Source organism: Symphalangus syndactylus, chromosome 6 (genome assembly GCF_028878055.3).
Source record: "Symphalangus syndactylus isolate Jambi chromosome 6, NHGRI_mSymSyn1-v2.1_pri, whole genome shotgun sequence".
Classification (NCBI taxonomy): domain Eukaryota; kingdom Metazoa; phylum Chordata; class Mammalia; order Primates; family Hylobatidae; genus Symphalangus; species Symphalangus syndactylus.
The window spans coordinates 50,758,691-50,771,153 of record NC_072428.2 but is presented as its reverse complement, the minus strand read 5'-3'; the positions used below and the strand labels follow the sequence as shown (position 1 = coordinate 50,771,153).

The 12,463-nt window shown below is 36.5% G+C and overlaps 1 protein-coding gene across 1 annotated transcript; it reads right to left on the bottom strand.

Annotated features, from left to right (window-relative positions):
- Positions 1-9,327: 9,327 nt before the first annotated feature.
- On the bottom strand, positions 9,328-10,317 carry OR52H1 (olfactory receptor family 52 subfamily H member 1). The gene is given in 1 exon segment (XM_055284657.1): positions 9,328-10,317. A coding segment is annotated over 1 exon segment (990 nt).
- Between the last annotated feature and the right edge of the window lie 2,146 nt (positions 10,318-12,463).

The window sequence follows — 12,463 nt, the reverse complement described above, 5'->3', positions numbered from 1 at the left end:
GAGGGCAATATAGTAGAATGTGGTAATGGCAACTCTTTCACAATCACCCATGGTTTATGTTTGTTTTTAGTCCTCAGTTTGAATGAACTTCTTTGTATACAATCACAGAACAAATTCACAACTTATGAAAAGCAACAACAAACATATTACTATAAAGTCGTGGTCATGTGTTTTGATATTCCAGAATAGTACATTAACCCCCTCTCATACTGAGCCTTTTCCAAGTGGTAATTATGGTGTGGCCCAATAAACAACAACCAGCCCACTGTTCAAATGTCATGACTTAGTTCTGGCCTTCCTCAGTGAGGAATCCAGCATTCACTCCCTCTTGTTACTGGTAGCCTCTACCCAGAACAGGTTGCCCATTTTCCAACAACATAACTTTACATATTTAGAAACTAGTTAATGATAAGGAAGTCCAACTCACAGAACAAATAAAGCTCACAAAGTGTTTTTCATTGCAACTTGATGAATACACAGACATTGCTAACGTGATAATTATTTTTTAAATGTGTGATTAGAACATGACAGTGATGTGAAGGAAGAATTATTTTTTCGACTTTCTTGATGACAAATCTAACTCTCAACCTTACATAAAATTGTGAAAAATACAATATCAACAAATGCAGTTTAGGGTTTAAGTTTGGTGTAAAAGCATGTTCTGGTGGAATAGTAACAGGTACAGGTAAATATTACTTAGCAAAAGTAAAAGTGCTAGTTTGCAAAATTAAATAACTTACACAGAATGTAAATCAACAGGTTTTCAAGGAAAAAAAATACAATTAAACTGAATAATATATTTAGTGCTTTAATAAGAATGGGATTATAACTAGTTTAATGTGCTAAATACTAGATTATTCTCTTGTGTGGTAACATGGAAACTGATCAGAAACAGGAGTTGCTGCCTGATGAGGAGCAATAGCTATTAAGGTGAACATTTCTATTGAGATGTTTGCACTGTGGGATGAACTTTCAGTGTTTCTGCAGAATCAGAAACCTGTTTGGTTCTGCCAGATTTTCTTACCTGGCTATCTTTGTTATTTTCAATATTCTTAATATGTCATGTAACATTTTCTTTCATGGTAAGTAAGTTTTAGAGGCACATATTGAAGTTAGAAGTTTGGAAGAACAGAATTTGTATAGAACAATTAACATATTTTTATAATAAAAATTTTCAATAAAATAATTGATGAGCTTATATTACATATCTGTAAAAAGTTATCACTATACACCTTGCTAATTTAATAGAATGTTTTGAATTTCATTTCCTACCAAAAAAATCCACACGTAGGAAGTTCATGAATTCAGAACCTAATTTTTCATTGAAGAAAAAAAATGAGTTTGGCCAGGCGCAGTTGCTCATGCCTGTAATCCCAGCACTTTGGGAGGCTGAGGTGGGTGGATCACTTGAGGTCAGGAGTTCGAGACCAGCCCAGCCAACATGGTGAAACCCTGTCTCTACTAAAAATACAAAAGTTAACCAGGTGTGGTGGTGTGCACCTATAATCCCAGGTACTCAGGGGAATGAGACAGCCAATCGCTTGAACCCGGGAGGGGGAGGTTGCAGTGAGCTGAGATTACACCACTGCACTCCAGCCTGGGTGACAGAGCGAGACTCCGTCTCAAAAAAAATAAATAAATAAGAGAAAAGAAAAGAAAAAAGAAAATAAAAAATGAATTAAACTATAAATATATAGGATAAATTGTTGAAACTGGCCACTAATTTAGCATTGAAGATAAATTTTAAAAATATAGCCTGCTTGGCTAATTTTTTAAAAAATATAAAAATAATTGTCTTGAAAATGACAAAATTTCTCTAAAATCATTTCTTTTAGTCCTATTAACAGACCTTTGGGAGACAAGTTATCCTACTACAAACATTAGAAAAGCGAAAGCTAACACAAACACACACAAAAATAGTTTAATTATAAATTATACATTATTGCCTTCAAGTAGCATTGTCATCAGTTCAACCTGAATTAGATAAATTAACAAGCAAGATGCAAGTTCACTTACATAATTTTAAAGGTTGACATAAATTGTATTCTTTCACCTGTGTGTCTAGACTTTCAAGATGGGGCTTTCACTATTTTACTTATAACTTTTTTGTTTAACTATAATTGCAGAATGACAAAATCTCATGTGTCTAATATAAAATCTAAGTCCTCTACATTAATCGCCCATATGCACACTTTCAAAGAACAATGTATGCAATTTTGGGGAGTATTTTAATTATTTTCTATGTTTTCTTATACTGGTTATACTTACTGAAAACTTTTTATGTCTTTCAAATATAATAGTAAAAGCAAGGCTTGAATTTTCTTGCAACTCTGTAGTGATTAATGATGATAAGCATTTTTTCATATGTTTGCTGGACACTCATATATCTTCTTTTGGGAAATGCCTGTTCATATCTTTTGACCATTTTTAATGGAGTTTTTTGGGTTTATGCTTGTTCAATTGTTTAAGTTTCTTATACATTCTGGATGTTAGACTTTGGTCAGATGCATTGTTTGCAAATATTTTCCCCCAGGCTGTTTGTTTGCACTATTGACAGTTTCTTTTACTGTGAATAATCTATTTAGCATAATTAGGTCCTACTTGTCAATTCTGGGTTTTGTTGCAATTGTTTTTGAGGACTTAGTCATAAATTCTTTCCCAAGGTCCATGTCCAGATGGTGTTTTCTACATACTCTTTTAGGATGCTTATAGTTTTAGGTCTTAATTTAAATTTTAAATTCATCTTGACTTAATTTTTGTATATAGTAAAATGTAGGGTTCCAGTTTCATTCTTCTGCATATGGCTAGCCAGTTATCCCAGCACCACTTATTAAATAGGACGTCTTCTCCCCGTTACTTATTTTTGTCAACTTTGTTGAAGATCAGATGACTGTAGATATGTGGCATTATTTCTGGTTTCTCTATTCTGTTCCATTGGTCTATGTGTCTGTTTTTATACCAGTACAATGCTGGTTTTGTTACTGTAGCCTTATAGTATAGTTTGAAGTAAAATAATGTGGTGTCTCCAGGTATTTGTTCTTTCTCCTTAGGATTGATTTGACTATTCAGGCTTTTTTTTAGTGCCACATGAATTTCAGAAGAGTTTTTTCTAATTCTGTGAAAAATTAAATTAGTAATTTGATAGAAATATCATCAAATCTGTAAGTTGCTTTGGTCACTATGACCATTTTAACAATATTGATTCTTTCAATCCATGAGCATGGAATGTTTTTCAATTTGTTTGTATCGTCAGTGCTTTCTTTCAGCACTGTTTGCAGTTCTTTTTATTTATTTATTTTTTTTGAGACACAGTCTCACTCTGTCACCCAAGCTGGAGCGCAGTGGCATGATCTCTGCTCACTGCAAGCTCCACCTCCCGGGTTCACGCAATTCTCCTGCCTCAGCCTCCCGAGTAGCTGGTACTACAGGCGCCCACCACCACACCCAGCTAATTTTGTTTTTGTATTCTTAGTAGAGACGGGGTCTCACCATCTCTACAGCCAGGATGGTCTCGATCTCCTGACCTCGTGATCCACCCACCTCGGCCTCCCAAAGTGCTGGGATTACAGGCATGAGCCACCATGCCCAGCCTTGTAGTTGTTCTTTTAGAGATCTTTCAACTCCTTCATTGGTTATGTTTCTAGGTGTGTGTGTGTGTGTGTGTGTGCGCACGTGTGGCTAATATAAATGGGATTGTGTTCTTGCTTTGGCTCTCAGCTTGGACATTATCAGTATGTAGAAATGCTACTGATTTTTGCACATTAATTTTGTATTCTGAAACTTTAAGATGTTACTTATCAGTTCCAGGATCCTTTTGGTGTAGTCTTTGCGGTTTTCTAGATTAAAAAAAAAACATATCATCATCAAGGAGACATAGTTTGACTTTTTTTTCTCTTTGGATGCCTTTATATGTTTCTCTTGCCTAATTGCTCTGGCTAAGACTTCCAGTACTATGTTGAATAGAAGCGGTCAGAGTAGCATTCTTCTTCTTGCTCTAGATCCCCAGGAAAATGCTTCCAGCCTTTTTCTGTTCAGTATGATGTTGGCTGTGGGTTTGTCTTAGATGGCTCTGTCATTTTGAGGTATATTCCTTCAATGCCTAGTTTCTCAAGGGTTTTTATCATGGAGAAATGTTGGATTTTGTCGAAAGCTATTTCTGCATCTATTGAGATGACTATACAATTTTTGCTTTTAATTCTGTTTATGTCATATGTTTATGCATATGACTGATTTGCATATGGTGAAGCAAACTTGCATCCCAGGAATTAAGTGTACTTGATCAGGGTGAATGAAATTCTTGATGTAGTACTGGTTTTCATTTGCTAATATTTTGTTGAGGATTTTTGCCTCTATGTTGATCAGGGATATAGGCCCACAGTTTTTTGTTGTTGTTGTATCTTTGCCAGGTTTTGGTATCAGGGAAATGTGGCTTCATAGAATTAGTCAGAAAGGAGTATCTTCTTGATTTTTTGGAATAGTTCCAGTTGAATAAATATCAGCTCTTCATTGTATGTCTGGTAGAATTTGGCTATAAATCCATCTGGCCTAGGGCTTTTCTTGGTCAGTAGGGTTTTTTTTATCACTGATTCAATTTTGTAACTTGACATTGGTTGGTTCAGTGTTTCAACTACTTCCTGACTCAATCTTGAGAGATTGTGTGTTTCCAGGAAACTTATCCATTTCCTCTAGATTTTCTAGTTTGTGTGTGTAGGTGTTCATAAGAGTCTCTGGGGATCTTTTGTATTTCTATGGGATTGGTTATAATGCCACTTTTGTTTCTGGTTATGTTTATTTGAATCTGTTTTTCTTTTTAAATCTAGCTAGCAGTCTATTAATCTTGTTTATCCTTCCAAATAACCAAATTTGATTTTGTTGATTCTTTGTAAGCCTCACATTATTCTTCTGAACACAGAAGTTACCTCTATTGTCATTGATATATGACATAAAGCGTAAGGTCAGGAGATCGAGACCATCCTGGCTAACATGGTGAAACCCCATCTTTACTAAAAATACAAAAAAATTAGCTGGGCGTGGTGACGCTCATGGAATAGAACCCACTTGGTCATGGTGTTTTATGTTTTTGATGTGCCGTTGGACTCATTTTGCTAGTATTTGCGTGAGGATTTTTGTGTCTATGTTCATTAGAGATATTTACCTCAAAATAATAAAGGTCATATATAAGGAACCCATAGCTAACCACATACTGAGCAGAGAAAATTTTAAAGCATTCCCTCTAAGAACAGGAACAAGACAAGTATGCCAATTTTTACTACTCCTATTCAATATAGTACTGGAAGTCATAGGCAGAAAAATGAGGCAGGAGAAAGAAATAAAAGGCATCCAAATCAGAAAGGAAGAAGTCAAATTATGTCTCTATGCTAACAACACGATTTTATGTATACAAAACCCCAAAATTCTGTCAAAAAATTCTAGATTTAATAAATGAATTCAGTAAAGTTTCAAGATACAAACCAACATACAATAATCAGTAGCATTTCTATATACCAATAACAATAAAGCAGAGAATCAAATCAAGAAGGCAATCTCACTTACAATAACTACCAAAAAACATGCCTAGGAATACATTTAACCAAGGAGGTTAAATATCTCTACAAGAAAAACTACAAAGCACTGATGAAAGAAATTGTAGATGACACAAACAAATGAAAAAATAACCCTTGCTCGTGGATCGGAAGAATTAATATTAGAATTGATGGATACATTAAAAGCCTGTACTTCACCACTATGCAATATGTCCATTTAATAAAACTGCACTTGTACCGTTTGAATTTATACAAACAAAAAAGATACTAACATAGCAGCTAATATTAAAATAGCATTTTGCAATCTGCAAAGCAAATTTACCTACATTTCTTAATCCTACTCATCCTATGAGCTGAGAAAGATCACATATAAAAACTAAAGTATAGCATAACAAGCAAAAAGTTTATATAGTCATAGAAATAAATGAACCCTCCTGGGGAAGAGGGTAGAAAAATAACAGCAGATTATTAAGCCAGAGACAGAGGGTGGAAGGAGGAATAGGAGACTAGACAGACATCAGTTTCTTTTTCACTGGGGTTTCTTGGGCTATTTGTCTTTCATGAGAGCCATTCATGTGTATTAATGAATAATCATGGGTTTCAACACCTACCAGGATGAAAGGAGTGTGTACCTTTAAATTATCTCAACTCTGTATCAATTTATTTATTATTCCTTTCATAAACTTAAAAAATATTATCTTTTGGTCAATCCGTGTTCTCAGCAACATGGTAATAACCAGAAGAGAATAACAGAATACTAGAAAATCTTCTGGTATCTGTGGGCACTTTTGTCAATTGGCACAGAGAGCAGAATTCTCATATAGTCAGATGTGGCTTAATTTTAAATAACTAGAGTTCACATTGAAGTAGACAGTACAATGGTGGTTACCAGACTGGGGAGTGGACAGGAAAAGGGAAGATATTAGTCAGTGTTCAAAGTTTCAGTTAGACTAGAGGAATATGTTCTAGTGATCTATTGCACCCTATGGTGGCTATAGTTAATAAAAATGTATTGAATACTTCAAAATTTCTAAAAGAATGGATGTTAAATATTCTTACCATAAAGAAATAATAAGTAGATAAGGTGATGAATAACTTAATTAGCCTGATTTAATCATTCCACAATGTATACATGTATAATCACATCACATGTGACCCCATAATATATACAATTTATGTTTGTCAATTAAAAATTTAAAAATAACTGAAATGTAAATTAATTAAAACTTTAAAACACAACTAGAGTTTATAAAAACCATAAAAGTAGGCTCTGATCTTCCCAGATTTTTTTCCCTTCCTTTGGAGTCTATTTTCATAAGCAAGAGGCTGTGTGTAATGAGAATATCACTGAACTGGGAGTTAGCAGATTGTATTCTAGCTCCATATTAATAACTTCCTTGCTGTGTGCCTTGGAAAAGTTATTTGTACTTTTTGATCTTCAGTTTCCTCTTCTGAGAGTGGGATTTGGACAGTTTCAGTTCCACAGGATCTGGCCCTACCCCTCCCCATCCCTCATGCCCTATCACCTCCATGGATCACTCTGCTGCAGCCACTCTGGCCTTGTTTCTATCTTCAATTCATGTCAAGCTCTTTTCAGCCCGAGAGTATTTTCATTTGCTGTCCTCTCTGCCATTGGCCTCCAGGCCAGTTTTAGTCCATCATCTTATTCAACTTTATTTTTTTCACTTATTATATTAATATTTTTAAGCAATGAACTAATTTCTTTGTTTTATTGCTTATCACTCTCCCAAGAATATAAAATCCATGGAAGCAAGGCAGAGACTCCTCATAATCCCAAATGCTTAGAACAATATCTGAAATATAGAAGGTCCTCAATAAATAGTTTCCAAATGAATGGATGATATTCTTTTTTATAATTTTACTTTTGTTTTTAAGTTCTGGGATGCATGTGCAGGTTTGTTACATAGGTAAACTTGTGTCATGGGGGTTTGTGGTACAGATTATTTCATCACCCAGATATTAAGCCTGGTACCCATTAGTTATTTTTCCTAATCCTCTCCCTTCTCTCATCCTCTACCCTCTGATAGGCCCCAGTGTGTGTTGTTCCCCTCTATGTGTCCATGTGTTCTCATCATTTAGTTCCCACTTATAAGTAAGAACACACAGTATTTGGTTTTCTGTTCCTGTGTTAGTTTGCTAAGGTTAATGGCCTCCAGCTCCATCCACGTTCCTGCAAAGGACATGATCTCATTGTTTCTTATGGCTGCATAGTGTTCCATGGTGTATATGTACCACGTTTTCTTATCCAGTGTAACATTGATAGGCATTTGGGTTGATTCCATGTCTTTGCTATTGTAAATATTGATGCAATTAACATATACATGCATGTGTCTTTATAATAGAACCATTTATATTCCTTTGTATATACCCAGTAATGGGGTTGCTGGGTCAAATGGTATTTCTGTCTTTAGGTCTTTGAGGAATTGCCACACTGTCTTCTACAATGGTTAAACTAATTTACACTCCCACTCTCAGTGTATAAGTGTTCCTTTTTCTCCATAACGTCACCAGCATCTGGTTTTTTTTCACATTTTAATAATAGCCAAAGAATGGATGATTTTCAAAACAGGATTTATTGGAGAAACTTTATTGTTCAAGTAGAATCTTAGACTAAGTGCTTGATACACAAGCAAAACTAGATAATATCAGATCTGCTGCGATTGTGGAAAAATAAGACAAGAAACTTCCTTCACATAAGCCTTGAGATGCACCTTAAAGCAACCTCTCAGAATCCAGCTCCTTAGGATTACCTCGGAAACCACTGGGATAGATCAAGTCTACATTTCATAACAGTTTATGATTATGCTTCTAAGTTCCTTCTTTGATCTCAACATATAGTGTTTTCTCAGTTCCAATGCTTACAAAATTTGGATGCATTTTTCCATGGATGTGCTACTTTATTATAGTTTTCCCATCCTCATTCCCTCTCCTCACTGTAAAAATGTGTCTTGCAATCAAGGAACTGCAGTATATAGAACAGTGTTCCACAGATCCTCTAACTAGTATGGTTACATTTTTACTTTAGTTTCTAAATGTACAGAAGTCTAATCTGTGTACTGTGAGAAATCCAGCTCTTGACTCAAATCTCCAACTGTTTTCAGGGGTTATGTTCTCCCAGTACTACCTCTGCAGCTCACCTTCTCAATGCATCTTGGGGCCTAGAAGCTACTCTCCTCTCCCAGCACCAAAGACAGCAACCCTGCCATTCATTGATCAATATGCTAATTCACTCATTCCCTTCATAGCACTGCTGATATAACATTATTTTAGCAGGCTTGTACTGAAGGCTCTTCAATTTTTCATATTGTGTGTGTATAGGGAGGAAACATTTAAATGGAATTACAGTGAAACATAAAAGGAAGATAATTAGAATCAAATGTTATAATTAATGTCCTAAATATCTATCTGATAATCCTCTCACTGAGAAATTTCTCGCTGATCTTTTTACTTTTATTCCCTCTTCCTCAGTGTTTCTGTTTTACTTAACACAGTCACTTATAATAGCTGCAAATCTCAATTTCCAAATTTTTATCTCTTTTTCAATTTAGAGTAATTTTGCTCTGTGTTTCCATCTCCTTCTTCCTGATCATATTCTGTACAGCCCCCTATTTCACAAGCAAAGTGGTCATCAATAATTTTTTTTTATACATAGGACCATCATTTTCACACAGATCATGCCACATTCTTGGCACATGAAAGCAGCTTCAGGTAGTTCTTGCTTTAGATAGCATTTGCCATTTCACTCTTTCTACATTTCTATACACTATAAACTTATCCTAGTAAACCAACATCCTGTACCCTTAGCAGAAAACGAAAGTATAACCTTATCTCTGATCTGCTTGGTCTTCACTCCGTAAACCATGGGGTTGAGTGCAGGTGGGATAACAATGTAGAGATTGGCAAACATGACGTGGAAGGTGCGAGAGACATTGTGTCCAAAGCGATGGGCAAGGATGGAGAAAAAGGCAGATGTATAAAACATGAGGATGACACAGACATGAGAACCACAAGTGCCGAGGGCTTTCTGGCGGGCCTCTTGGGAGGGAAGGCAAAAGACAGCACAGAGGATGAGGGCGTAGGAAACAGCAATGAGAATCACATCTGAGACGACCGTCATGATGGGAACACAAAAGCCATACCAGATGTTGATGGAGATATCAGCACAGGCGAGCCGGGCAACACCTATATGCTCACAGTAGGTGTGGGGTATGATGCGTGTCCTGCAGAAAGGCAGGCGTGTCAGCAAGAATACATCTGGCAGGATGATGCAGAAGCTTCTAAAGGAGATGCCCATGGCACTCTTGATGATGGTCTTGGGAGTCAAGATGGTGGTATATCTCAAGGGAGAATGGATAGCTACATAGCGATCAAGTGCCATGGCCATCAGAATGGCTGAATCCAGGACAAAGCTATAGTGAAGGAAGAACATTTGTGTAAGGCATCCTGGGAATGTGATTTCACGAGCCCCTAGCCAAAAGATATTGAGTGTTTTAGGCACACCAGCTGTGGACAAGATGAGGTCAGTCATGGCCAGCATGGAGAGAAAGAAGAACATGGGTTCGTGAAGACTATGCTCCACCACAATGAGGTAGAGAAGGATGCAGTTTCCCACAACAGCTACAATGTAGATGATACAGAAGGGAATTCTAATTCACACGTGGAATTGCTCCAGGCCTGGGATCCCTAACAGAATGAAGGGTCCTGGATTGTAACTGCTCAGGTTGAAAATGATCATGGCAGATGCAGATGGCATAAATCTCAGCTCCTAAAGACAGAGGGTGATTAAGGATAGAGAAACTTGAGTAACTCTCAAACTTTCAACTAATTATCATTATTGCCTCCTGAAGATAAAGTGACCATATAATTTGTCATCCAAAATAGAACCTGTTTGAAATGAACAAAGGTTAAAATTAGTAATAATGGTAGCAACATGCATAAACCAAGATTGTTCCAGATACAAATAGATACATTATTAGAATACCTGAAGAGAATCTTTTCTTTCTTCTGACTTCCCCCAGTAGTTTACACAGCTTCTACAGGAAGCCTTCCAGACTGGTTACACATTTCGTTATACACTGTTCTCTCATACAAGTTAACAAAGTACAGAATACATTTTTTCATGGTGGATTATAGTTCATATGACTTTATGGACATCACTGTTTAGGATCTGCTTGCTCTGTCATTGTGAATTATCTGTCTCTGCCCCCAAGACAACTGTTTGCTTCTCTTAAAGCTACCTGATGACTGTGGCTCTTAGATTTGTAAGATCAACAGCCCTTTATTGCCATCTAAAAACCTAATTCAGTTCAGCAAACACCAGATGAGTTCCTACACTATGCTGGATAACATGTGTAAGTCAAATTTAAACTAAAAAATTTCCTTATAGCTGAGGCTCACTAGCCTTTCTCCTCAAAAAAAAAAAAAATCAATAGTTTTCCAACACTTTATATATTACATAAGTGAATAATATTCTAATACTGTGGACTTAGTCACACTATCAGTCAAGGTTTCTGTCCAAAAGAAGGACTGCTTTTTGGTGAACACACATCTATTAGAGAGACACATCGACCCAAGACACATACTCTCTCAAACACAGACCCTTAATACTTACATTCTCAGGCATATCCAGACCTACACTTGCATTCTGTCATATATTTTGCCACCGTATATTTACCCATACATAATCTTACACAATTACAAGCCCCTGTCCTCCCATCTTCCCCCGACACATGTGCTGAGAATATAAACAAAGTGTTTCATAATTAGATTTTGTCACTGTCACAGGCTTTGTAAATTCCTAAAACCTCTCCACTGGTCCTATACCTTCTTTCTTCCCCAGTAATGCCTCTACCCTCCCCTCATCAAACACCCCATTTCATTTACATAGAAAGATATTTTTTATACTTATAGATACTCCTATGTGAGTAGAAAGACACTACATGTGTAAGTGCTACAGGTAATGAACCATGCAGCAAGTCCAGGGGCTTCCAGAATCAGGACTAAAATGAGGCTTGTGGTAGCCATATGCTTCATATTCCTCACCTGAGAAGGCCAAGAATCATGTTCAAACTTATTCGTATCCCTGCTTTTTATTTTCTTCTTAGGCCCAGCTCACAATACTTTCCATTCCTCAGACCAGAACTTATTTTCTCCACTCTTCTCTAGGCAAAAGAGACACATGATGCTTTTTCTTTATTTTTTACCTTTCCTTATCTATAGGTAAAAACACCTTTCTTACAGCAACTCAAACTCTCCTCTACAGTGTCTTCACATTCTAGATTCTGAGAACACACTCCAGACTTCAGAGACTGGGTCACAGCCCAGCTCCCCATCTACTGAGGATTCAAGGTTTTCCTGCTTAGTCACTTTCATCTTGGTTCTCTTAACCACTGGAGCCATAGAATTCACCTGTTGCTAGCACTAGAAACCTGACTGGGTTGTTCAGCCGTCATGTTGAAAACTCCTCTTCTATGCTGTTCACGTACTCAAACCTTATGTGAAAACTCCTCTTCTATGCTACTCACATACTCAAACAACATGTGGCATCAGCATCCTGAAACTATGTATTAATACTTTGAGTCACAGCTCTCCCGACTTGTCTGAGGTCATCCTTTATTCATACATATGTGAGGAAAGGTTTTCTCAAGTTTTTGTATTTCCATGAACTCCAATACAACAGATGTTCACGAAGTCATCCAAAAGCATTCACAAACACACACGGGTGCACAGTTAATGCTCAGGGTTCTCCTTTAACAATCAGACAAATCCACAATGTGGAAAAATCTACAACAATCTGTTTTCTTTTTTCAAGTCAATGCCATCAAAGGGGGAAGAGGAATATTAGATAAGGAAAATCCATTTCCAGATTAAAGTACATTTAAGAGAAAAACAAATAAATG